General features: G+C 43.8%; 1 protein-coding gene and 1 pseudogene across 6 annotated transcripts in view; both read left to right on the forward strand.

Annotated features, from left to right (window-relative positions):
* The first annotated feature begins 1,808 nt into the window (after window positions 1-1,808).
* The window catches only part of LOC149460002 (alpha-actinin-1), a 177,472-nt gene continuing 151,817 nt past the window's right edge, over window positions 1,809-27,463 (forward strand). For 5 of the 6 annotated variants that reach the window (XM_089680203.1, XM_089680204.1, XM_089680205.1 and 2 more), the window contains exon 1: window positions 1,810-1,989. In XM_089680203.1, the coding sequence (XP_089536329.1) occupies window positions 1,888-1,989 (102 nt within the window). In that variant the 5' untranslated portion in view covers window positions 1,810-1,887. Of the gene's footprint in view, window positions 1,990-27,463 lie in introns of all 6 variants that reach the window. The other variant, XM_089680206.1, reaches the window with a different exon arrangement.
* LOC149460003 (U2 spliceosomal RNA) lies at window positions 8,105-8,220 on the forward strand (annotated as a pseudogene).

The following is a 27,463-nucleotide window of genomic DNA, read 5'->3' on the forward strand; positions in this document are numbered from 1 at the left end:
CACTAGCTCCTCCCTCCTAGATTGTAAGCTCCAAGGAGCAGGGCCCTCCTATCCCTCTTGTATTGAACTGTATTGTTAATGTATATATCCTTTTTGTGATGTATTACAATAAATAAAATAAACTAAATTAAAACATAAAGTGTTTAATAAAGATCACAAAAATCCAAAAAACCAAAAGTGTCCAAAAAAAAAAAAAAAGTCCAAACAATGTCAAACAAAGTCCAAAAAGTCCCAAATTTTCAAACTTTTTCATCAAATAAAAGGATTGACTCTTATTCCATCCAGTAAGAACCTCAAAATAAAAAGATACGAAATCTAGTGCATTACCGTAATAAACTAAAATAATCACCCAGTGCAACTCTCAATTTAGTGCAAAAATATATATATTTATATAATAAATGAATAAATTATTCAAATCAAAAATGTTTTCTTAAAGTGCGCATAATCACACAAATCAAACTGTTAACACTCAGTGGTCACTGCAACTCCACACCATCAACCAGCACACAATAGTACTAAATACTATTACCCTCTGTGAGTATTGAAAAGCTTTAACAATACTATGGATCAGAAATCCTCCATACTCTCTTCAAAGGCATTTTTCCAAGGTCCTCAGAAAGATAAGAATGGTCTCAGGACTGATATTCAAAGCATAGGGATAAATTTAATAATCACTTACATTTAAAACATAGACATTTCAGCTCCAGACATGGCTCTTAAGCAAGTTCCACCAAACAATGTATAAAACAATGTGTGGATAACCAACAAAATGGCCACGGCGACACTTCCGGTCTGCGTGCGTGCTTCTCGACGTCACTCCCTAACACGTTTCGTCACTTCCGGACTTCGTCTGAAGGGATCTGTATTGTTCTGTTCTGTATTGTTAATGTATTGTCTCCCGTTATATTGTAAAGCGCTGAGCAAACTGTTGGCGCTATATAAATCCTGTATGATAATAATAATTATTATTTATTCAGTTATTATTATTTTATATTATTATGCATTTCCTTTATGATAATTATTATTGTATAATTAATGTATCATTTATTATTATTTATTTTTATTATTTGTATCCATTGTTATTATTTATTCAGTTATTATTATTATTTTATATTATTATGCATTTCCTTTATGATGATTATTATTATTATATAATTCATGTATCATTTATTATTATTTGTATCCATTATTATTATTTATTCAGTTATTATTATTATGTTATATTATTATGCATTTCCTTTATGATTATTATTATTCTATCATTCGTGTATCATTTATTATTATTTGTATCCATTATTATTATTAAATTATTATTTATCATTTTATATTATTATGCATTTCCTGTTTATTGTTCTATAATTCATGTATAATTTATTATTACTGCTACTACTATTCATGGTCCTATTGATGGATGCTTTGTATTCTCATTGAAAACAAAAATGAGATAAAAAGAGTTTACTACAAAAGAGGACTCCCTGATGCATTCATAGTAGAACAAATCCCTGACATTTTCAGAGGCAGATCTTGTTAATGCCCGAGCCTCTATCGGCATCTCCGTGACATGTTGGGACTTGTAGTCCCACCAGAGGCTGGCAGCCCCCACTGGAGATGATGACAGGGACCGCAGACACAAGTATGCCAACAATGCAGAGCCTGGATGCGGGGCGGGGCTCTGCTTCTCCGCTGGAGATGATTGATCGCCACTGTCGCCAGTAACAGATTTCCCTGCCCCAGGCAGGAGCGGCGGCCAATCGTGTGTGTGTACGAGTGGCGTGGGCGGGGCTCAGCTCTCCTCTCCGGGCTGAGCTGAGTGTTGGTTACATTGTAGCTGTGGCTGCGGGATCGGCTGTTGGTCGTGTAGGGGGGAGCGGAGAGCAGAGCGCTAGGATGGATCACTATGAGGCTCAACCCAATGAGTACATGCAGCCGGAGGAGGACTGGGACAGGGATCTGCTCCTCGATCCAGCCTGGGAGAAGCAGCAGAGGAAGGTGAGCCAGCCGCCGGCCCTGACACGCCGCTTCCTCCGTCCTCATTGATGACTTGTGCTGGGACTCCGGCCACAGAGATCATTGCTATGGCAAGACGTGTGTGCCTTCTAGAATGGCAGCATCTCAGAGCAGAGCTCAGGCTGGAAGAAGGAGAAGCAGCGCAAAGAGCCAGTTATGCTGATAGGAGGAGAGAGCAAAGAGACGAGCTCATCAGTATGCTGCTTCTCCTCTTACTGCCCAATCACAGCCTGGGGGGTGGGGCAAGACCTGTGAAGCTAGCTGGATGGACAGGTCTCCTGCCTGCGGCTGTTGTATTTTGGCCCTTCGAACAGTGGCTGCATCTAATTGGATGACTGATTGCAGACCCTGCTGGGATGTTCCAATCTGATTGGAGGCAGCCACTGTTAGGCTGACAGTTTTCTGTTATGTTTTTCTTTTCAATTAAGGGATATCAGGGGTCAACAGAGCCACCCATTGAGTGATTTTCAGCCGGGTTTATGTTTTAACAGTGTACAGCCAGCATAAAAATCACATCTGCAGCAGAGAATACTCAGACTTGTTGCCCCACCAGTCAGGGATGTGCTGTGTGGCAGAGCTGTGTAAATCTCAGGACTGGATGAACAGACAGAAATCCTCTGGCAGGTATAACAGCTGCCTGATGTGTATTCATCCATTCGCCTGGAGTTCAGCTTTGGCTACTGTGAGTAGTGTAAGTGGATGTTGGTTGCACATCAGCATTGCTTGTTCATTATGAAATCTAGGCATGTACGTTTTTAGGGGATGGATCAATCGCTGTGGTCCTGCTTGTATTTGCCTTAAAGAATCATGCAGAGATCAGCAATGAAAGGGTTCAAAAATGTTTCCATGCTGCGTGTAGAGGGCAAGGAAACTGTAACTGCGATCCAAGCCTGATCTAGACATGAGCTATGCAGCAGACTGCTAGAATCCAGGTAGATCCTGGAAGTCAATGTGTCTGCTGTAGCTGGAACTCAGGGAAATCCATAGATCCTAGAAATCAATGTGTCCTCCCTAGCTGGAGCTCAGTTAGAACCATAGATCCTGGAAATCAATGTGTGCTTCCCAGGTGGAACTCGGGTAGATCCATAGGTCCTGGAAGTCCCCATATCCTCTGTAGGTGGAACCCAGGTAGATCTATAGATTCTGTAAATCAATGTCTCCTCCATACCTGGAACTCCGATAGATCCTGGAAATCAATGTGTTCTCCATAGCTGGAACTCCAGGTAGATCCTGGAAATCACGTTTCCTCTGCAGGTGGAACCCAGGTAGATCCTGGAAATCAATGTGTTCTCCGTAGCTGGAACTCAGGTAGATCCATAGATCCTGGAAATCAATGTGTCCTCCCCTAGCTAGAGCCCAGGTAGATCCATAGATCATGGAAATCAATGTGTTCTCCCTAGCTAGAGCTCGGGTAGATCCATAGATCCTGGAAATCAATGTGTCCTCCCTAGCTAGAGCTCAGGTAGATCCTGGAAATCAATGTGTCCTCCCTAGCTAGAGCTCAGGTAGATCCATAGATCCTGGAAATCAATGTGTCCTCCCCTAGCTAGAGCTCAGGTAGATCTATAGATCCTGGAAATCAGTGTGTCCTCTCCAGGTGGAACTCTGGTAGATCCACAGATTCTGTAAATCAGTATATCCTCTGTTGCTGGAACTCAGGTAGATCCTATAAATCAATGTGTCTTCCGTAGCTGGAACCCCCTCCCCCCCAGTTGTAGACCCTGGTGCAGCTCATAGTTCCCTGGAGCAGTAACACTAACCAGATTGAGTTCAGGTCACATCTAACCATTAGCGCTGATTTCAGAGACCTGGCAAATTGTCATTGTTGCTCTTTAATGAGTGGCTAGTGATTGCGGCAGTCTGGACTGATTTTGGAAAATGAGGAAAATTGTTGTCCCTGGGGCGGGCTTTTAGATGAGAAGAATGATTGCAGTTACTTAGCCCTACTACAGACTGCCTATAGAATGCCGCAGCCCCACCGTAGCAGGATCACCTATAGAATTGCAGATATCCAGCAGGCCTCTTCTACACAGCAGCTGGTCTGCGGGTTGCCTGCCAGTGAGATCAAAGACTTGATCCATTATTAAATAGTTGTGATGCTGCAGGATGTTTTTGGGTATTGTTAATGTCATGTATTGTCAGATGTGGATGGCTGCAGTGAGGATTGAGCATGCAATGGTTTTTGTGGACTTTGTAGCACTGATCGGGGTCTGCATTATAGTGGCATGAGATGGATTTTCCAATCATTTGGAAGCTGTTGGATAAATAGTATCAGGGTGGACTGACAGCTCATGGGGCCCCTGGACAATAGGGGATCATGGGTCCCCTGTGTCCTGGCCCACACTCAAACCACACCCAAAAAAGCCTATGAAAGGTACCAGGGACATCTCATGGGGCCCCCTACTGACCCCGGGCCCTCTGGCAGTGCCCGAGTTCCCCAATGGTCAGTCCGCCCCTGGGGTGGACGTAACATCGATCAGCCATAACTTTTATCACCATTGACAGGTTAAAGCAGACCTCGTTTGTCGAAAAATAAATGAAATGTCAGCAGCTATGAATACTGTAGATGCTGACTTTTCATACACAAGTACTCACCAGCCAAGGGATCCAGCACTGTTATCACCCAGGCCTGTTCTTTTCCGGCCTTCTGATCCACAGTTCTACCATCTTGAGTGCAGAAAGCTGGCGATGACTTCCTGCTCGCTCACAGCCGGCTCTCCACTGCACATGCGTGGGTATGCTGCGTTTTCTGAATGGTCTTGTGGCTTCCTGCAACCTGTAATATGTCCCAGATGGTTGCGGACGGGAGGGGGCAAACTTCTACTCTGCCTGCCTAGCCGAGTGGGTACCTGCCAGAAATAGGTTCCCGCTTCCAGAAAAAAAAAACCTTCAGTAGTGAGAGAGGAGGAGCAGAGCAGGAGGATAAGCGGAGCCTTGTTTTTTAAGTGAAGTTCTTTAAAGGATAAGTTCACCTTTTAGAAAAAAAAATAATAAATGTACATTTTTTTTGCAGGTAAAAAATTTGCATTTATTATTTTTGTCTGCAGGAGCCTGTGAACCATCAGCAGATCGCTGGTGCTATGCAGGTCTCCTGCAGATCTCTCGGTATATCTGCTTGTCCGTACGGGATGTATGAGCAATTGGATATACTGACAGGAAGAATGAATGAACTACCACTGCACTTCACAGCACCATGGTAGTTCATTGAGGACTACAAGCTGACAGCCGCTAAGACTGTTGGGACTTGTAGTCTCTCATTCACAGAGGTCTGTGAATGAGTGACATGGACATGTGGGCGGAGCCCCGCACGGCCACTTTTTTTTTTTTTTGTAATTTGATAGTGAGGGGGTGGTGAAGATCCCGTTAGCTGTCAAAGCAGGGATTTGAGGGGGGGGTAACGGGGACCGGTCTGATCATAGCATGTTACATTACACCCTGAATATGGGTGTAACATGTTACAAGAGGTGAACTTATCCTTTAAGTGAATAACATTGATTATCTTGGTACAATTGCATCGGTACGTCATTGGGATATATTAGGCAGCAAGTAAACATGTTGTCCCTGTAGTTGATATGTTGAGTGCAGAAAAAATGGACATCACATGTTATGTTTGGGGCTGTGTAGTCGCATACTGCTCAGGGTGTCAATGCTGACCCGTGTCCACAGCCAAAAGTGCCTACAATGGGCATGTGAGCATCAGAACCCGACTATGAAGAAGAGAATGAATCACGATTTCTATTACATCATGTGGATGGCCGGGTATGTGTGTGTTACTGACCTGGAGAAGAGGTGGCACCAGGATGCAGTGTGGGGGGGGGGAAGCAAGCTGGCGGAGGCCGTGTAATGCTTTGGGCAATGCTGGGAAACCTTGGTCCTGCTATTCATGTGAATGTTACTTGATGCGTACCACCTGCCTAAACATTGTTGGTGACCAGTTACACCCCTTCATGGAAATAGAATTTCCCTGATGGCAGTGATCTCTTTCAGCAGGATAATGTGCCAAGCCACACTGCAAAAATGGTTCAGGAATGGTTTGAGGAACACAACAACGAGCTTGAGGTGTAGACTTGGCTTCCAAGTTCTCCAGATCTCAGTCTACTTGAGCATCTGCGAGATGTGCTGGAAAAACAAGTCCAATCCATAGAGGCCTGACCTCGCAACTTTTAGGACTTAAAGGATCTGGCGGCTTGGTGCCAAATACCACAGCATGCCTTCAGAGGTCTAGTGACATCCATGCCTCCTTGGGTCAGGGCTGTTTTGGCAACAAAAGGGGAACCTACTCAATGTTAGGTGGGTGGTCAAAAAAGTTATGGCTGATTGGTGTAGGTCTTCTGTCCCCTTTTATTTCATATAGGTACTAAAAGAAACCGTACTGAGAGAAATGCAAAGGACGGCATTGCTAACCTCCTGCTGAAAATGCTAGTTGATGAGCTTCAGTACTTCTGAGATGTAGACCTGGAACAAGCCTTCAGTTGAAGTCAAAACTCCTGGTCTGCCTTACTGAAGCAGTTGGATCATCGTTAGGCCTCCTTGACACCAGTGACAGAGGGGTGGTGGAAATAGGCAGTTAATTTACATTTTTACTGTCCCCCAGCAAGTTACCATTGCTAGTTGAAATGGCTGTGGTCACAGCGTGGCAATTTTTTTTTTCCAGCAGGTCTCTAGGCAGGCAGTAATGCCACCATATTTCATGGAGTTGTGGTGAGGTGCAGCAAGACTTCAACAATGGTCGCTTCCATAGTCCTTTGCTATGAGTTTCTATTAACATCTACTGTATAAGGATTACAGACTGATACCTCTTCACGTCACATTGGTGTCTGGACAGTTAGAATGACTTTGTGGTAGTAGTAGAGAATACTTTGGTGCTTTTAGTAATAAAATATATGTACCGTTTTCCCACGAAGGTATGATTACTTTAAGGCAAATCCTTGCATAGTTGCAGGTTTGAAGTGGAATTCCAGCTATATACTTAACTAGCCTTAACATTGTTCCTCCCCTCCCCTTCCCCGCCTTCCTAACACCTATGCTAACTAACCTGTGTAAGAAAGGTGTATTTACTGACCTATTTCCAGGCTCCTTCTGTCCATTCACGTGATCTAGCTCCCCTGTATCAGCCAGCGCAGCTGCAGGGGAGAGGAGGAACAATGACAGCGGATAGGCCATTAAAGCCTATGGGTGACATTTCCACTCCAGGCTTTAATAGTTGTCTCTGTGCTTTCTCCTCTCCCTTGCAGCCTCCGCTGAATGACACGGGATCACATGACCATACCAGATACTGGAGCAGACTGAAAATAGGTCCTATCTCTACCTAGATGCTAGTATATCTAAAGAAGATTTGCTTTTTTTTTTCCATGGAAAGTAGCAAACATGTTATACTTACCTGCTGAATGCAGTGGTTTTGCACAGTGTAGCCTGGATCCTCCTCTTCTCGGGTCCCCTGCCTGCACTCCTAGCTCCTTCTTTGTCAGGTGCCCCCATAGAAAGCAGCTTGCTATGGGGGCACCCGAGCAGGCTTGTGCCCAAGCCACTGCTCCGTGTGTCCATTCACAAATGGAGCCGCAGGTTGGCCCCACCCCCTCTCTCTCTCTCCTCATTGGCTGACTGGCTGTGATTGACAGAAGCAAGTGCCAGTGGCTCCCGCTTGCTGTCTCAGCCAATGAGGAGGCAGAGACCCGGGACAGCCGAGGCTGTTGTGAACATCTATGGATCGCAATGGGGCTCAGGTAAAGTTTTTACCTTCATGCATAGAATGAAGGTAATAAACCTTGAGCCTTTACAACCACATTAAAATATTAAACCCAAAAAACAAAACATAATGTATTGCAGATTAGCAATCTTTATATGTGGTGACTGCATTAGTTTTCTTTTTTAGGCCAGTGTGGGGAAAGGGTAGTGGTAGATGCACTAATAGATTTAGATAGACTTGACTAACAAATTAGCTGAACTCCAGCTAATTTTTTTAAGCAGTTAGAGCAGGTTTCTCCATAAGTTTACTGTCCTTCTGTGCCTATGGTCAGTTGGAGGAGGAATATTGCCACATTGCTGGTGTCAGTGGGAGGAATAGTGCTCCATCATTAGTATCAGTTGAAGGAAGAGTATCGCTTCTCGGCCTTTTGGCTAAGATCAAGTGTAGTATCTGTTCTTATCAGTGTCCAGTGGGGGTGCTCCCGACCATTCTAGCTTTGCGGGGATGGTTGTTGTATAGTACCCTCACTGGTATGATGGGGGTCCGGAAGGCTAGTACCGGAGGGACAGAAACCGGGGAGCGCCACGAGTTAAGCTGGGGCCCCGGGAGTAATCCCTCTGAGATGACTGGAAAGACCCAGTACCTCCTGATTTGGACGGATCTACCTTGGTCTGGCCTGGGGCTGGGGACGCAAAAAGTCCGCAAACTCAGTGCCCCCTGAGTAGTCGCCTCAGGGGTGTCACTAGTAACACTTGGGTGTGGGACCCCACGGTGTGAAGATGACACATGGTCACTGTTTTTCACCTCTTTTTGCACAGCGCCCTAAGGACCAGGTCTTTTGGCTAAGTCCAGGGCAATTTTGCTACGGGCCTCAGGGCCTGGTCTGTGCACATTTCGGCACGGTACCTTTTTTTTTTTTTTTTTTATTTACTTTACTTTATTTATTTATTTATTATGCACTCCCACGTTTGTCACTTTTTTCTTTGCCTTATGCGTGTGTATTTCACGGATAGAGGGTGTGGGTCCTCGGGCCTACCCTGAAGTCTAGGGGGAGGATGTGTGGCCATACGGTTCCTTCCTCCCCTGATCCCTAGAGGACTCTTCTTCGGGAGAGTCCCCTTGCCTAGTACTGAATGTCCGGCTTCGGCTGGGCATAGGGAACGGTGGTCCACCAGGCCTTTTGGCCAGGAGGACCAAGTGGGAACCTTGTCCCCGTCAGGAGCTTCGTGCCCCGGGGGATCAGGGTAAGCGGTCCAAGCCCCTTTAGGGGTAGGACACAGCACACCCCTAAGTGCACTTTTTGTGTGGTGTTTTTGCACTTGCACTTTTTTGTGAAACACTTACGGGTTTTTCGTATAGTTGCACGTTTGCGGACTTAAAAAAAAAAAATCAGTTGAAGGAAGAGTGCCCCATCAGTGGTGTCAGTGGGAGGAATAATGCCCCATCGTGGGTGTCGGTGGGAGGCATGCTGCCCCCACGGGGGTGTCGGTGGGAGGCATGGCGCCCCGACGGGGGTGTCGGTGGGAGGCATGGCGCCCCGACGGGGGTGTCGGTGGGAGGCATGGCGCCCCGACGGGGTTGTCGGTGGGAGGCATGGCGCCCCGACGGGGTTGTCGGTGGGAGGCATGGCGCCCCGACGGGGTTGTCGTGGGAGGCATGGCGCCCGACGGGGTTGTCGGTGGGAGTTGCTAGTGTCAGTAGGACAAACAGTGCCTCCAGGGCCGAACAAAGGCAAGCAAAGGGCCACAGTTTGGAGACCACTGAGTTAGAACAACGTTTTTTTTTGTTTTCCTTTTGGGGTAAAGGATTTACATAAATACAAAAGCTGATTACTGTAAGCACTCCTGTCAGTGTTAAATGGTTTGTCTAAACCCTCTACCTGTCACTTTTGGCACCCCCATGCATACTATTCCATTCTATTCTAGTCTCTTGTATTTACATACAAAAGGACACTGTGCTGATACATCCTATGATTATACAGTAGATTGTACAATGGCTTCTAGAACAATTCATGGCTAATGGTGATTTTTGGCTCACATTTCAGATACTATCCTCATACACAAAGAAGTCATAGTATCCCATGCAGTAATAGAAGGGTGTATGTCTCCAGCAGAGATAACATAACTATTTATTAACTATATGTAGATAGTAGGATAGGCAGCCTTAGTTTTCTTCCAATGTTAGAAATGTGAATTACATGGCCCATCCTCAGATATGCAGCAGGAAAATCGGAGGCTTGCTGGGATATTTTTATAGCAGTGATAAAAGAGGTGTGGTACGTTACTTGTAGGCAGTGGCAGTACCTATATAAAACATATCTGTCATTGCTGTGTATGGAGATATCCTGCGTTTACCTGCACAGGGATGCCCAGGTGATCCATGCATCTCTGTGTGGGCAGTTGCACTGCTATTAATTGGGACACAGGGGCTTCACAGACAAGGTGTGTTCGGGGCCATGCACTCACACGGATGTCACTTTAGGAACAGCGGCTGTGCCCTTGCAGCCCCTGCGTCTCAATTGACATAGATCTTTCCTGCAATGCTAGTTGCTTGGCTTTCATAGTGAATCAGTAATCTCAGTACTTTATCAGTCACTGCCCCAGAACAAGTGTTTGGAATTGTTCCTTGAGACTGGAGAGTATATTGCATATGAATGATTGTAGACCGTTTGGCCTGTCCCTTATGCCCCAAGCACCCTGGGCAGTTAGTGCAAGTGAAGGGCCAGGTGAGCCATCCAGACCAGGGGCAGACTAACCATTTGGAAACTCGGGCACTGCCCGAGGGCCCGGGGTCAGTAGGGAGCCCCATGAGATGCCCCTGGTACCTTTTTCATAGGCTTTTTTGAGTTTGGGCAAGGACACAGGGGCCCCATGATCCCCCATTGCCTGGGGGCCCCAGGAGTTGTCAGTCCGCCCCTGATCCAGCCCCACTGCCAGTGGCCTGTCATACTCTAAGGCTGACTATACATTATACAATTTTATTGTACAATTTTTCCTTTACATTTATCAAAACCATAAAATGAGGTCAAACCTAAACCCTTTCAATTTGTATGCAATCAGGCATGCCCTTGCTCTACATAGCTGAAGGTAAATCTAAAGGAAATTGAAAATTGTCTAATGTATGGTAAGTTTAAGAAGCTAACAGCTGCTGGGGCTGGACAGTGCATCTAGTGGTACTTATGAGTGTTTCTTCAAATCTAGAGCACTGTGCTGCGACTGTCACTCCCACATGTATGCATAGGAGTGGCATCACCGTGGCCCAGCCATTCAAACAGCTGGAGCCTGCAAGCCCAGAAGGAAAACCAGGTAAAGATGGAGTGCCGGTTCACATATATGCGGATTGAACCGCATTCAGTCTGCATGACATGTGAAATAACATTGCTTCGTATGATACCTGTTCACATATGTCCGGTGCACTGGTGGTGCAGACTGAAAAAGAGTCCTGTCCAATTTCTGAGCAGTGCAGTCAGGATCAGGCACAGATTACAGACTATTGACTTCTATGGGAACTGTTTCTAAACCGCACATGTCATCGGTTGTGAACAGGGTAAAATCCTGATCTGAACCTGATTTAAACCAGACCTGAACAACTACTGTATCACTCAGCTCAGCTTCAATCTGCACTGGACATGTGTGAATCAGCAGAGATGCCGACAGTGATGACAGCGGGCTGCTGGAAGGCTTTGTTTTAAAGCGGAACATCACTCAAAAGGGGAAGTTCCGCTTTAAGTGTCTTCTGTCCCCCACCATCACCACCACCATCACCAAATTTGGCATATAATTTTTTTTTTGGGGGGGGGGTTGTCAGGTACCTGGTTTTGACAGGTATCACGCTTCCACTGGATGTGAAGCTGAAGGCAGCATAGTTGGCTGCCCACAGTTAGGATGCCGGTGCTGGGAGCCCGAAGGCTAGTGAAGAGCTAGCCCGGTTGAGGACAGTGCTGGACAGGTAAGTGTCCTTTTAAAAGTCAGCAGCTACAGTATTTGTAGATGCTGACTTTTTTTTTCTCAGAGTGAAGATCCACTTTAAGTATGTTATAATGTGCTAGTATGAAGTTCTAAACCGCCTGGGGACCGGCTTTTTTTTTTTTTCCATTCTTTTCATCCAGCAGTTTACTAGCACTTTAAGTGCACGAATACTAAGCATTTTGTGAGTGTAAACACTTTCAGGTAAGCATTACCTCTCATAGATCTCTCACCTCTCTTTGATAATGCCTTCATTTGCTTTTTTGTCTAGAAGGGTGGTGCCATCATTATTCAGGTATCATGCTGGGTCAGCATCCATTTTCTGGACTAAGATGCTTGCTCACCATAGACGAAATGTAAATGTGGCAGTTCTTGGTTTTGTTCACTAATGATCTGCTCCTACTGTAGCCTCTCACGTTGTGGCTTGCTAGGAAGGTACAATGTTGCTGTCTGATCACTGGGATATATGAGATGATGATTCTTCCTGTCTGGAGCTGACAGATGGCATCATCTTAGTCTAGGTGAAGTCACTCGAGACTCCAAGGACTGTATTTTAACCTCTTGCCAACCACGCCATAGCCGAATGATGGCTACAGTGCGGTTGTCCAGTTGTGGGAGGGCGTCATGTAACATCCTCCCAGAACGCACCCTCCCGCACGTCTCCAGCAGCACGCACCCGGCGATCTCCGTGATCTCCTACGGACACAGCTGATTACGTGATGAGGTAAAAGGCCAATCACAGCGGCCTTTTAACCACATGATCATCTGTGTCCAATGACACAGCAGATCACCAAGTAAATACAGTTGCCAATTATCGGCAGCACTTTCCTCACATTGTCACAGCGTGAGGAAAGTACTGCCAAAAACCGTCCATTGATATAGAACACATCAACACTGATCATCAGCAGTGCCGCCCAGCAGTGCTACCCACCAGTACACATCAGTACTGCCTATCAGTGCTCATCATTGCTGCATATCAGTGCCACCTCATCCGTGCAGCCTATCAGTGCTGCCTATCAGTGCCCATCATTGCTGCATATCAGTGCCACCTCATCCGTGCAGCCTATCAATGTTGCCTATCTGTGCCACCTCATCAGTGTCCATCAGTACTGCCTATCAGTGCCCATGAGTGCTGCCTATTAGTGCACCCTCATTAACGCACATCAGTGAAGGAGAAAAATTACCTATTTGCAAAATTTTAAAATTGAAACAAAGAAAAACTTTTTTTTCTTAATGTTTTGCTTTTTTTTTTTTTTTTTTTATAGTGCAAAAAATAAAACACCCAGCAGTGATTAAATACTACCAAAAGAAAGCCTTATTTGTTTGGAAAAAATGATAAAAATGTAATATGGGTACATTGCATGACCGCGCAAGCTGAAAATTGGCCTGGGAAGGAAGGGGTGAAAGTGCCGGTAGGCAAGTGGTCAATGAAACAAAGCTGTTTTTTTCTGTTTGTTTCTTTTTTTGAAAATGATACTGTTGCTGTATATTGTGACATATCAGGAATTTATTCCTTGTAAAGTTACTGAAAGGTCCACTTACAAATTATCTTTTTTTTTATTTACAAATTTCTATTTGTGTGAATGCCAGTTAAACCACCCATGATCATCTTACATTTGTTGGAGAACTTTACAAAGAACATTGAACCATTTACATTTCTGCGTGGAGAAATGCAGCAGATAGTGAGACTTCATGACCAGGGGAAGAGAACTAAGAACTTCAGCATTGATATCTGACTGCTGGAACTCACAATGAAAGGAGAATTTGTGTCCTCAGAACACCCCAGAACTGCAATATTAAAGAGGATCTGTGGTAATTGAAAAAAAAAAAAAATCACGCCGCTAATCATACCCACATGCATGTAACTTCTCATGCAGTGATCACATTTCAGTGGCTGCGATTAACTGCGGGAGCCGGCAGATTCCTATTGCTTTCAATGGGGCTGCCTCTTGCAGCTAATCACAGGCACCCCCGATGGGGTTCTCACACAGGTGTCCTGAGGCCATGCACCATAAATTCTGGGTTATTTCCCTGCCTAGGAAGGTAAGATGCTGGTTAGACATGAATGTCTATGTGTGGCTATATAGGATATGTGTTGGTACCCTCCCTTTAAACATGAATGTCTATGTGTGGCTATATAGGATATGTGTTGGTACCCTCCCTTTAAACATGAATGTCTATGTGTGGCTGTATAGGATATGTGTTGGTACCCTCCATTAGACATGAATGTCTATGTGTGGCTGTATAGGATATGTGTTGGTACCCTCCATTAGACATGAATGTCTATGTGTGGCTGTATAGGATATGTGTTGGTACCCTCCATTAGACATGAATGTCTATGTGTGGCTGTATAGGATATGTGTTGGTACCCTCCATTAGACATGAATGTCTGTGTGGCTGTATAGGATATGTGTTGGTACCCTCCATTAGACATGAATGTCTGTGTGGCTGTATAGGATATGTGTTGGTACCCTACATTAGACATGAATGTCTGTGTGGCTGTATAGGATATGTGTTGGTACCCTCTATTAGACATGAATGTCTGTGTGGCTGTATAGGATATGTGTTGGTACCCTCCATTAGACATGAATGTCTATGTGTGGCTATAGGATATGTGTTAGTACCCTCCCTTAGACATGAATGTCTGTGTGTGGCTGTATAGGATATGTGTTGGTACCCTCCCTTAGACATGAATGTCTATGTGTGGCTGTATAGGATATGTGTTGGTACCCTCCATTAGACATGAGTGTCTGTGTGGCTGTATAGGATATGTGTTGGTACTTTTCGGAAACTGCTTGTATGCTATCAAAGTGTCTATACAACCATGCACAGCTATTCATGTTCAAGGGCAGCTTGTGGCCTGTGTCTGTGTGCAAAGCCCTAAAGGGGAACTACCCTTTATTTGGGTTCATAATGAATAACCACTTGACAACCAGCAACGCACCCGTATGTCACTGAACTACAAGTGGTTTTACTGGTGCAGGTATCATCCTGGTATTCCACCAGGAGATCTGAGTGACCAGCCGGTGCTTCCAGCTGACCAGAACGGCTCCAGAAACCGGAAGCAATGAGCATTCATCACTTCTGGTTTCCCCGGATGTAAACAGCACTGTTTTTAAATTGGGAATGCATCTGATCACACAGATCTTGATGCTTTTAAGGCCAGAGGAGAGATCTGGGGTCTATAAGATCTCTCCTTAAAGAGTACCCATCATTGCTTATTGCTATCACAGGGGATATGTATATTCTCTGTTATAACAATAAAAGTGATAAACAAAATGTAAAGTGACAATGTAAAAATTAAAAAAAAAAGTTTTTAAAGCGAAACTCCCTATCCCCCCTAAGTACATGTGCAAAGGTGAAGGCACGCATTGGTTCTGCACGTGTGCAAACAGTGATTAGCCCACACATGTGAAGAACCACCGCAAACCTCAGATCAAGGGCAGGAACGCTAGCAGAGACCTTCTATGTAAATCTAAAGTGGTAACCTATAAAGTCTCACCTATAATAAAATTTATGTTTGTCAATATTGCATGGGCGCATACAATTTTAAAGCGTGATATGTTTGGTATCTATTTACTCTGCGTAACATCATCTTTTAAATTTTACCAAACAATTGGGTATTATATTGTGTTTTTTGTGCATTAAAATTCAAAAACATTTATATTTTTTGTGTATTTCTCTACTTAAAAAAATATATGTTTGGGGGTTCTAAGTAATTACATGTAAAAATCAGTATTGTTTGATAGATAATTAACAAAATGTGTCAGAGAAGGCTTGGTCATAAAGAGGTTAAATGGAAAAACATATCTAAAAGAAATGTGAGTATCTATTAACAACTTCCATCACCTTGGGAACATAATCCGTTATTACAGATAGTTAGAGTGTTATATTGAATAATCCCTGCATTGTTTTGAAGTTAATAAATTTCCTTTTGAAGTTATTGGCAAGCTGTCAGTTGAATGAAAAGTGGAGCATTATTAATGCATGCCGACGTTCAGTACACAGTTAGTTTTGTGTGATGGGTTAGTGATGATGTCATATTAAGAGGTATAAGGGCTCTGATTCATTTATGATGTGTAAACTTGTGATTCATTCTCCCTGTATCTATCTGACCTTTGGTCTGCTCTATCCTCCCCTTCTTTCCCACCACCCTGGGGTGACCTCCTACTCCTCTGCGTCTTTTTCATCTCTGCAGCATTTCCGCTTCATATCCAACATTTCCTGCTCTGCCTATTTCCAGCTGCCATTCACAAATATAGGTACCTTCCATTCACTGCTTACCTACGCCAGACTAGAGCTAATCAGCTCATCAGCCAATTAGATTTTGCACTGCTGGTCATCCATTACTTTCATTATGTATTGATGAGCTGCACTCTCCATACATGAAAAGCCACCATTGCAATTTTTTCTCAGGGACACTTACCTGTGCCATTTGCCAGTGTTATTGGACTGGAAGACTTGTACACTATAGACTTGTCATATTGAGTTTATTAAAGTGGATTGTAAAATACTTCCACTAATATTTGAATGGCCAACCATATCCACGATATGAAAAGAACAGAATGTGGCATTCAAGAAAAGGGATGGATTGGGATAAATTGTATGAAGTCCAGGAGCTTTCCAGTGACAGTATCTACCAACAACTCATCTCCAAAACCTGCAACAGTTTCTGGAAATCTAATAGATGAAAACTGCTATTTAAAAGAAACCTGTGATGAGAGAAATCCAAAAGCCTCCATGGCTGGAAATGCCAGTTGCCTGGATAATATAGAAAGCAACTGGCTTCAGTCCTCCATGTATGCAGATCCAATTTGTGTGAGAGAAAAGTCCAAAGTTCTTTGCTGCATGCTTGGTAAAGGTCCTTGACTCAAAGTTGGGGACACCATGACAGTCAGGAAAATAGCTTTTTAAGTATATAAACTCTTGATGCCCAACCTGCAGTCCTTTGGTATATGATGTGTGGCCCTTGGACCTTAGCAGTCTGTAGTGGGAACATTAACTATGATAAGAGCATCGATAATCTACAAGCCTCATGTAACATCACCAGTTTCATATTGTCTTCTGCAGCATATCTCTAAAATGCAGCACTCACACTCTCTGATCCTCATTCCTTCTATTAGGTCTGCAGTTTCTGACAGTCCCTTCAAGCTTTACATACACTCTGATCGGCCACTTTATTAGGTACACCATGCTAGTACCAGCTTGGACCCCCTTTTGCCTTCAGAACTGCCTTAATTCTTCATGGCATAGATTCAACAAGCTGTTGAAAACATTCCACAGAGATTTTCATCCATATTGACATGAGTTACTGTTGCCTTTCTACCATTTCGATTGGGGCCAGATAGGTGTGTAGTGACTCTTTTGAACTCTGGCATCGACAAGGCATTTTTGTACACACAACTGCCACTGGATATTTTCTCTTTTTTGGACCATTCTCTGTAAATCATATAGATGGTTGTGCATGAAAATCCCAGTAGATCAGCAGTTTTTGAAATACTCAGACCAGCACATCTGTCACAAACAACCATGCCACATTGAAAGTCACTTTTTTCTTCCCCATTTTGATGCTCGGTTTGAACTTCAGCTAGTCGTCTTCACTATGTCTAGATGCCTAAATGCATTGCGTTGCTGCCATTTGATTGGCTGTTTAGCAATTTGTGTTACTAAGCAATTGAACAGGTGCGCCCTGTAAATGTGTATATAGACTGCACTGCCAAAAATGTAAACCAAAATTACTTAACAATTTGACACGTGAAAATGCAAAAAATGGAAACAAAAAATTTAAATGGACAATACAAGAAAATGCAAATAATGTCCAATGTATCCGTAAGTCCCATTCATATAATAGTTGCTTGAAAGCCAAAAGATAAGTGAACAAGTGCTGGTGACATTGGATATAGAAAAAACAGGTGACCACTTCCAGGTGACCCCACATGGATTTACACTCACCACAATGGATGGACCTGCAATTACTAGACGGGTCTCGCTGCCCTTTTTTTGGTTGGACCCACCGTGTGTTTTGGCACCCTCTTGACCATTCACATGTACCAGGAATGCAATTTTTTTCTTTCCATGCAATACACCACCACTCAAACAATATCAGGGAAAAGGTTGATTGTGCAAAGCAGCTGACTTAATGAAATCATATAAACCTAACAATTACACTGCACTCACATGTATGTGTGCCTAGGGACCTTCACCGGGTACATACAGTGCTTGTTGTTAAGATGGCTGCCCCAAAATCAGAAGCTGGCTTGCACTCCAGGGATGGGATGTGATATATTGGCTGGGGAACACTGCTTCAACTAGTTTCATCTGTAACTGGACATCTTCAGGAAGCTAGTATTCACCATTTTGGAAAAGAGAAGAGAAGAAGCACCTCTAAGTGCAGTATAGGTAACTTTAATGTAGAACAACTCACATGTAGCATGTGTAAAGCAGGCTCAAGACAATTGGAGAACAGCTGTGTCCGTGCTTTGACAGCCACATCCACTGTTGAGGATAGTGGACATAGGAGAGAAGCCAGCCGACGTGTAGAGTCTCCTAAAGATGGAATCTGGAACGCATGTTGAGACGCGACGTCGACCTCAACGTGATGACATACATGGACCAGCATGCTAAGCGACGCGTTTCGGAGCATGCGCTAGACCTCCAAAGGCGGAAGCGCACTCCCTTATCAAGCTTGAGGTTTGCAGGTCCATCCATTGTGGTGAGCATAAATCCATGTGGGGTGACCTGGAAGTGGTCACCTGTTTTTTCTGTTACCAATGGCACCAGCACCTGTTCACCTATCTTTTGGAATTCAAGCAACGATTATTTGAATGGCACTTACTGATGCATTGCACATTAGTTGTATTTTCTTATGTTGTCCATTTTATATAATATTTTTTCCATTTTTTTTTTTTTTTTTTTTTTTTTTTTTTTGCTTTTTCACATGTGGCAAATTAAGTAATTTTTGTTCACATTTTTGGCAGCGCAGTCTACATACACATTTATAGGGCCGACTATTGTGAAAGTTAGACACATTTTGAAAACAGCAGCAGCCATAATCGCACTCATCTGTGGTTCTTTATTTTTGGTTTCTTTTGGTTTTGCCGGTGGCGTAGTTTCATTAATTGAACAGGTGTACCTAATAAAGAGGCTGGTGAGTGTATGGATATACCATACCTGACCAATGCCCCTGGAAGCTGGAAATCACTGTATTGGACGCTGCTGCTTGAAAGATCTCCACTTATTTCCGGGTTCTTTTGCTGAGCGGCTGGCCCGATGCATTGCAAACACAGGAAGATGGCTGCATGGCAAGGGTGGCATTCAGTGAGTTCTTTGCATTTTCTGAATGAATGGAATGCATTCTCTGATTGAATGAGCTAGGGAGCATGATGTCAGCACCCTGGCACCTCACCCAATCAGAAAGTGCTGTGCATTCATTCATAAAATGCAAAGCGTTCTCTGAATAGTGCCCTTGCCGCTCGGTCGACTTCCTGTGTTCACAATGCATGAGGCTGGCTGCTCAGCACCAGGACCCGGAAGCAATTGGAAATCTCTGAAGTAGCAGTGTCCACTACGGTGATTTCCAGCTTTCCATTCAACCTAGAAGACAAACGGCATTGGACTTTTGAGAGCTGAGTCAGTTGGGGACAGATAGGTGTGTAGTGACACAAAAGCTGCTTCTTTCTTTTTTTTTTTTTTTTTTTTAAATGAAATTTTCCAGATTTACTGTTAATTTTGAGAAGCTGGAGTTCCACTTTAATAGAATGCAAAACAATAGGTATGATAGTAAGGGATCATTTCCAAGACTGGCTTCCTATACATAATCCTGTAGAACATAAAACTGGTGACAGTCCTGTTGGTGCCTCCTTGTTTTCCTTGGTAGGTGAGGTTGAATGTCTTCAGAAATTCAGAGCATTCCATCGCTGTGCTGTAACAGAATTACTGTGCAGTTCAGCATTAGCGGAGATGTCTTGTGAGAAGACATATCATACATGTGCAGGCAGGCAGTCTGACAGAAGGTCTGTTTGAGGGTACGTGGGCCTAAACAACACGCATCACATCAACCTGCAACCCCTGTACATATTCTTTACTCGGGTCCTTCAACAGGACTGAACTTATGGTGGTACTTGTATGTATAGTGCAGCTCGGCATAGAAACCAATCGGCTTCCAGGATTTTTTTTTTTTTTTGTCAAAGCTTGGTCCTCTTCCACCCTGGAGGGGCATCTGCCAGGAGTCCACTTGCTCAGCGGGGGATCTGTTTGCTGATCCCACTGAGCAGGCAGATAGCTGGTCTGTGCCCGCTCCATTTACACCTGATTGCCATCAGAACTGATCGGCTACATGGAAGGGGAACATCTGTTTTTAGCAGATCAGATTGGATGTAGGTGTGTGTAACGGACACTTGTCCATTTACACCTGTCGCTCCTAAGAGGACAATGGAGGGTCTGATCAGGTCTGCTTGAAAAACAGACCTGAGTGGTCTGCACGTGTGAAAGGGGCCTAAATTGAACAAGCTGAAGTTAGAAGCTGATTCGCTACCATGTGCAGCTGCACCAGATTTTGTACTCTCTAGTTTCTGTAAATCAACTCTATTATGTTCTGAAGTCTCCTGATATATTTTATCCCTCACACCTTTCATCATTTTTGTTGGCTGTCTCTGGACCCATTCTAACTTCAACATTGAGGTCTCCAGAACTGGAAATAGTATTCTAAATGAGGTCTAACTAAAGATCTATAAAGGGAAATTGGGACCTCCTTCCTCCTGCTGGTGATAACAAAAGATCTATAAAGGGGAATCGGGACCTCCTTCCTCCTGATGGTGATCCTTCTAGTGAAAACTAAAGATCTGTATAGGGGAATTGGGACCTCCTTCCTCCTGCTGGTGATCCCTTTAGTGAAAATGAAAGATCTATATAGGGGAATCAGGACCTTCTTCCTACTGCTGGTGATCCCTCTAGAGAGAACTAGAGATCTATTACATAGGGGGATCAGGACCTCTTTCCTCCTGCTGATGATCCCTGTAGTGATAACTAAAGATCTATATAGGGGAATCAGGACCTCCTTCCTACAGATGGCCAAATAAAGCCATCTGCAAGCACTGTTCCTCATAATTGTGCCCAGGGGCCATTCAGTAAAGTGCACAGATCAGTTCATTGAAGAATCCATTTATTTGGTGACAGGAGCCAAGCTTGAAATCCGTTCCATAGATAGATAGATTCTGCAGGCTCAGAAAGAATATAGGAGACTGCAGCCAACACATGTCCGTCCTCCCCACCCCACCCCAAAGTATAAAGCTCACCTCTGTTCTTCTAGAGAAAAGAGGAAGCAGGATCGGCAGCTTATTAAATATACACAGCAGGGAGGGGGTGGAAAATTGGTGAGTGGCCCTGGAGGTAACACTGTCCTTCTTTGGACTGGGACATTTCTATAGAGCTTTTATTGTTTGGCGACACTCCTGGAAAGATAATGCTGTAGTATGGCTTGTGACCACATGAGCAGACCCTAGAGCCTTTAATCCCTCTTACATTCAACAAGACTGCGTGTGTGGTGTGCAGAATACAATAGTGATATCAACTATTAATCCCCGAGTGGTACATTGTTCCTGTACTCAGAGCAATTTAGAACATGTCACAATGTCTTAACCTGAACTCCAGCTTTACCTTCAGTCTTGTACACTTCTACAGGCTCCTCTCTTGTGCTGAAATTTTTTTTTTCTTAGCTTTTTTGGTGCAGAGCTTGTTGAAACCCTGTGAACAAAATAAATCAACCATGAAATCACAGCACACAGAAAATGTACGCAAAGCTTACAGAAATGAGCAAACCTCAGATAAGGAAGGGCCTCAAACCCTGAACCCCCCGGGGTGCAAGGCTCTTGCCGGGGCAAGGTACTCCATGGTCTACCTAGGTCAAAGCCAGATGGACCAGCCGAAACCAGGTACTTGGTGAAGAGCTCTCCCAAAGAAAAACTCCTTCGGTTGAGGAGTCGAAATAAAAACCCCGAAGGCCGCAGAACCTCCCCCGATATCTGGGCAGGTCCCGATAACCTGCACCCTCCTGCCTCTGTCCATAAAAAACTGCAAACACAAGTGGCCATGATAAATAGTGGAAATAAAATGTTATGTGAAATAAACATCGGCCTTTTGGCCGGTATAAAATTTGCCCTAGCTGGCCAAAACGCCTACTCAAGGGGCAAGTGCAAGAAAAGCATACAGCAACATGAACCTAGTGCTGGTAAAAACATCAATGGTGTACCACTTCCAAAAGTGTTTTCTGGTCTCTTGTACTGAAATGGATTCTTCTGATTTCACTGCACACTGTGAGCCTCTCATAGTGTGCATTAGAACCTGGAGCCAATGCGATAGAGCCAGCCTCATTTCTTGGTTGGAGAATGGCCAGCATAATTTAGCTTTCCTTTCCAGCCTTACTGGCCTGCTCATTTTATTTTTTGGATTTCAGTTCTTTCAATCACAGAGGCTCAGCATCACACATGGGCATTCTGCATGCAAATGCCGTCTGCTTAGCATTGCTCTCTCCTCTATACGGATTTCCATCCATCAAGGCAATTTGATATTTGAATAAATCCTTCCAAGAGCCAGCTCACTTATTGCATCAGGACTGAAGGCTCTGGAGATAAATACTGTGGCAGGTTGCTGTGATGTTTTCAGGAAGCTATATACGGCTTGCTTCCAGCCCCTCCCACCAGATCTGATCTGCCTGCATTATATAGAGAAGCACAGAGGCCTAGTGATAACATCATATGGTCTAAAATAAGGTATGTAATGAAAACAGGTTTTTTTTTAAAATCTCATTCACTTGTTGATGGGATATGGGGGCAAGGATGAACCAGAAAAGACCATAAATGGTCAGTCCACTCAAAACTGATGTCTCGGTTATGTGTTGATGTTGGCTGATTGAATCCCATAACTTGAGTTCTGAGGTTTGCCCACCTGCTGCATTCATAACATGGTGGTTATGCAGATATTTTACTGTACCAGTGAGTGGCAAGATGACTGTTTTACTTTTATCAAAAGACATTCTGTCATTAATTGATGAATTGGCCCTTTAATTTTCAGAGAAAAAGCAGAAAACCCATTTTCTCTTCCAAGTGTCTTATTATTGGTCCCCAAGTTGGGTACTCGAAGGTCTGTGTGAATACTATTCTATAGTCTCTGAGCCATCACAACAGCTGAAAAGGTGGCTTGAACAGTGCCCCCCTTCTGGTTACCTTTATTGTTAGTAATATATTATAAATCTGACATGGCATATAAATCTGCTTCTTAGATTCAGAGGAAACCTTTCATGATATCATCATTCTTGTTTCTATTTAGTTTTGTTATCTTTTTGATAGGTGCAAAAAATCTTATTGATCCTGCCCCCCAATGCTTCCATCTATTTCCAGGCATTACCTTTACATATAACCAGTATCACCTGAAGTGGAACTGTGACTGCCAATGTAAAAAATATATTGCAGCACTTCATTATAAGGGTGTTTGCATTACAAGTTTTTCCTTTGTCCCCCTGCAAAGTCCCACAAATACCTGTTAGGCCTGCTAGTGAAGTCCACCTAAAGCAACTTCCTGTGATTGGTGGCAACAATGCTGCACTGCTGCTGAATTCAGAGAAGAGTTGTCTCTCTCATGTAGGCAGTGTCTGCATGTGAGAAGATGTTGTAGGGGTGTGGTATCAGCATTGTCACTGCTAACTCAGAATCCTGTATCTTGTCAGTTCACAACTGACAAAAACACATTTTGTAAAGTGCCCCCATTCCCCCCGTACTTGTGCACAAAGGCAAGCGCATGTGTCGGGAAACTGCGATCGCATCACACATGTGATGTATCAACGCGACCGTTCTACCAAGAGCAGTAATTCTAGCACTTGACCTCCTTTGTAACTCTAAACTGGTATCCTGTAAAATTTTTCAAAGCTTCGCCTATGACGATTTTTCAAGTATCATTTTTAAAGCATGACAGATTAGGCATCTATTTGCTTGACGTAATGCCATCTTTTATATTTTACCAAAAAATGGGTATTCTGTTTGTATGTACTAAAATTCATTAATATGTATTTGTTCCTAAAAAAACGCTGTGCAAATATTGTGTGGCAAAAAAGTCAATGTTCACCATTTTATTCTCCAGGGCCTCTGCTTTAAAAAAACATATGTTTTTTTTTTCTAGCCATTTTCCTCTTCTTTTTTTTTTTCCATCTTAGTTCAGAACATGTGCATTTTGCTGCAGTTAGCTGCGTTTTCCATGCATTTTGTTGCATTTCAGATGCGTTCCATACAAGAAAAAAAAATGCAGCAGTTTCTACATTTGTTGACTGCACTGGTGTGAACTAAGGCCATTGGATTGCATGGAAAACACTTTGACGTTATTGATGCAGATTAAAAATGCACTCGACTGCCACTAGTGTGGACGAGCCCTAAGATCTGGGAGTATAATGTGTGAAGTTGCAAAGAACATCCTAAAGGCAGGGGTAAACAACAGACATTTCAGCAAAACCGTGCCAATGCCAAATCACTGATGAGGAAGCAAATACATGTTCCTGCTTGGATTTTGGACAGGGTCCACTTTTAATCTCCCTAAGTTATACCGTATGTCTGCCAACACTTTACATTTTACATCAGAGTATTTTTTTGCAAGGTCAGCGTTATCTCAAATCGCAATACTTTTAATCATTCCTTCTGTGAGTTGGCAAAGGTAGCACTTCTGTAAATTATAATACCTCTTGAAAGCACTTTTTCACTGACATCATAGTAGATTACCGTGACAGTAAAAGGCCGTTCATAGACAGACAGTTATCTCAGTAAGGCTAGGTTCACACTAATGCTGTGCGATATATCGCATGTGATTTGCACAGGAACCGCAACGCATTCCTGTGCAAATCAGATGCGAATTGTGTGTGGTGCGGTTTGAGCCCTACCCTATGTATGGCTCAAATCGCACTGCATCCGCACCAAAAAGGTGCAGGACCCTTTTTTGGTCCTCACTAGAATCAGATCACATAGGTATTCATACCTATGCAATCTGATTCAGCATATTGCACCGCGTTTTGTGGACCGATTTGGGGTGTTGTTAACCAAACATACACACCAGCAGCGGTTCGTATGAACGGGGTGCGATTGTGATGTGGTGCGGAATTCGCACCGAAAATGCTGAAAATTCTGTACGGCATCAGTGTGAACCCGGGCTAAAAAAAGTTCTGATTCTTTCCGATTTGGCTCACAAATGGATTCACTTTTTTATCATAAAATTGAATCATTGAGTGCCCTTATAATGAGATTCCCCAGGACATTTAAAAATCTAGTCTGTGTGTAAGACTCCATTCACACTTATCATGTTACTTGGGATATGACAAGTCGCAGCCCATTCTTTTCAATGGCACGCGTTCAGATCAGTGCGACTTAATCGGAGTGATTTTGAAAAGGTGCCTGCACAACTTTGATGTGACTTTTGATTCAACTTGGGTCCCCCACCCAACTTAGGTCTCTACTACCCCAGCAGATAGTGCTCCCCCCCCAACGTAGGTCCAGAGAGTGTAAAATCGCATCAAATTTGCACTCCAAAGTTGCACATTGAAAGTGTGCATGGAGCCTAAGAGATTACTTCTGATCGTGAGCAGTGCTTGGCCAGTGATCTCAAGCAGTGCTTTAAGTGGTCCTATTTCCTGTGGTTTGTGGTCAGCCTTAGGACCCAACTATCAGTAGGCATGCGCTTTTTCCTGCGTTGCCCCAGTGCATGCCAACCCACCTAATACCTCTGTGCAGTCAATGCAGTTATACAGTAGCAAGGATGTCCTATTTGATGCGCTCGCAACCAGTTTACAGTGGTGAGGTCAATACACACGTATAATGGTTGACATGTCCATTTTTTGTCTGCGTTGCGGTACAATGGCAGTTCATCCAAAATGTATGAGATGCCTGAGTGCAGGTTTACAGACAATACAACGCATGTTAACATACTACATAGCAACACTATGATCTAGATGAGCCCTACTGATGCAATGCTAATATTGTGCTCTCCTATTCACATTAGTTTTCCACTGGCTATATGTGCTATGAAGCTGTTTATTCACATGTAGCATTGTGTGTCTATTATAAAATTCTCGTTTTTAGATTTGATTGCTCAGGTTGGTGACAGGTTTAGTTGAGGAACAATGAATGCAGTATGAGTCATATGTTTTCCCTGCATCATGATTAGTTTACTAATGGTTAGGAGTTGTGCACAGTAGCCAGGTACCACAATTCTGACAGCAGCCCAACCACAGATATGCCATATGAATGTAATTATCACATGTTCATCTCCCCCAGGACTCTTTGGAAACAGTTCTGTGCATACTCAGAAGCTCTGTTTTTTTTGTTTTTTTTATACGTTCCATGTAGTCATTCTACATAAAGATGAACGCCAGAGAAACCACTAAATAAAATGTTGAAATACATATATGGGTGCTGTTTTGTTTTCCTGTTGGAGGATTTGTGTTTTTGTTCAGCCAGTCCTCAGATGTATGCAGACCAGGCTGGTGACCTGACTTTTCCATTGTGCTGTTAAACAATACAGTCATGACCCATGGCTTGTGATTGGACAGTGATGGAGCAGCAGAAGACTGCAAGGGTCTCCCTTCCTGTTAATATGTGCCTTAATGTATGTGCACTGTATTGCCTCCTATTGCTGCCTCTCATTCTCTTCATCTGAGTCAAATTCAGGCATTTATTCTAGCTGCATGATGTTTTAATACACCCATTACTGCATTATTTGGTGTTTTCTTTAGATCTCTCTGGAGTTCATCTTTAAAGCCCAAGTCCATGAAACCTAAAATTCTCCTACACAATGCAAGAGTTAACTGTTCGTTTAATTCAGCTCGGCTTTCTCAACCTTTCTTAACACAGAGGAACCATTAAAATGATGATCTTAGGGAACCCCTACTAATAATTGACTATATTTGCAGCTTATGATACATTGCGGTGTGATGGCCACCAAGGAGAATACTCCTTACATTTGTTATTCATTGGGAACAGAAGAGAAGAGGAGTTCTTAGGGTGCATTTGCCTTGGAGACCAATGGAGGGAGACAGTGGGAACAGGCACTAGAGCAGCGTTTTTCAACCACTGTGCCGCGGCACACTAGTGTGCCGTGAGATATTGTCTGGTGTGCCGTGGGAAAAATTCCAATTTCATCTGTAACATGTGGCTTCGGCTCACAAATAGACCAATCATTAGAATCTAATGATTCAGTGGTCGGCAAGCCGCGGCTCGCGAGCCACATGCGGCTCTTTACCCAGTCTAATGCGGCTCTTCTGTGTGCCGGGCGCCTGCTCCCCTCCCTCCTCTCGGTCGGCCGCTCCCCTGCCTCCTCTCGGTTGGCAGCCCCAAAAGTCCGCGCGGACCTTTTAATCCGGCTTGCGGATGTGGCTGTCAGGATGTGTGTAGGCGGGGCAGCGTGCCGAACGTGAGGGGAGGGGAGCTAGGCTCCTCTCACAGTCCGCCCTGAAGACCCGAACGGCGCGGGAAGACAGCGAGAGGAACGCAAAAGGTAAGTGAATTGACACGGGGGACTTGGCTTACTAGAAGGGGGGGGGGGGAATAGTACTGTGGGGGATGAAATACTATATGAGGGATGAATTACTTTATGAGGGATGAAATACTATATGGGGGGATGAAATACTATATGGGGGATGAATTACTATATCAGGGATGAATTACTATATGAGGGATGAAATACTATATGGGGGGATGAAATACTATATGGGGGGATGAAATACTATATGGGGGGATGAAATACTATATGGGGGGATGAATTACTATATGAGGGATGA

This window comes from Staurois parvus, unplaced genomic scaffold (assembly GCF_062004578.1).
Source record: "Staurois parvus isolate SC_StPar_1 unplaced genomic scaffold, SC_StPar_1.0 ptg000237l, whole genome shotgun sequence".
Taxonomy (NCBI): Eukaryota; Metazoa; Chordata; class Amphibia; order Anura; family Ranidae; genus Staurois; species Staurois parvus.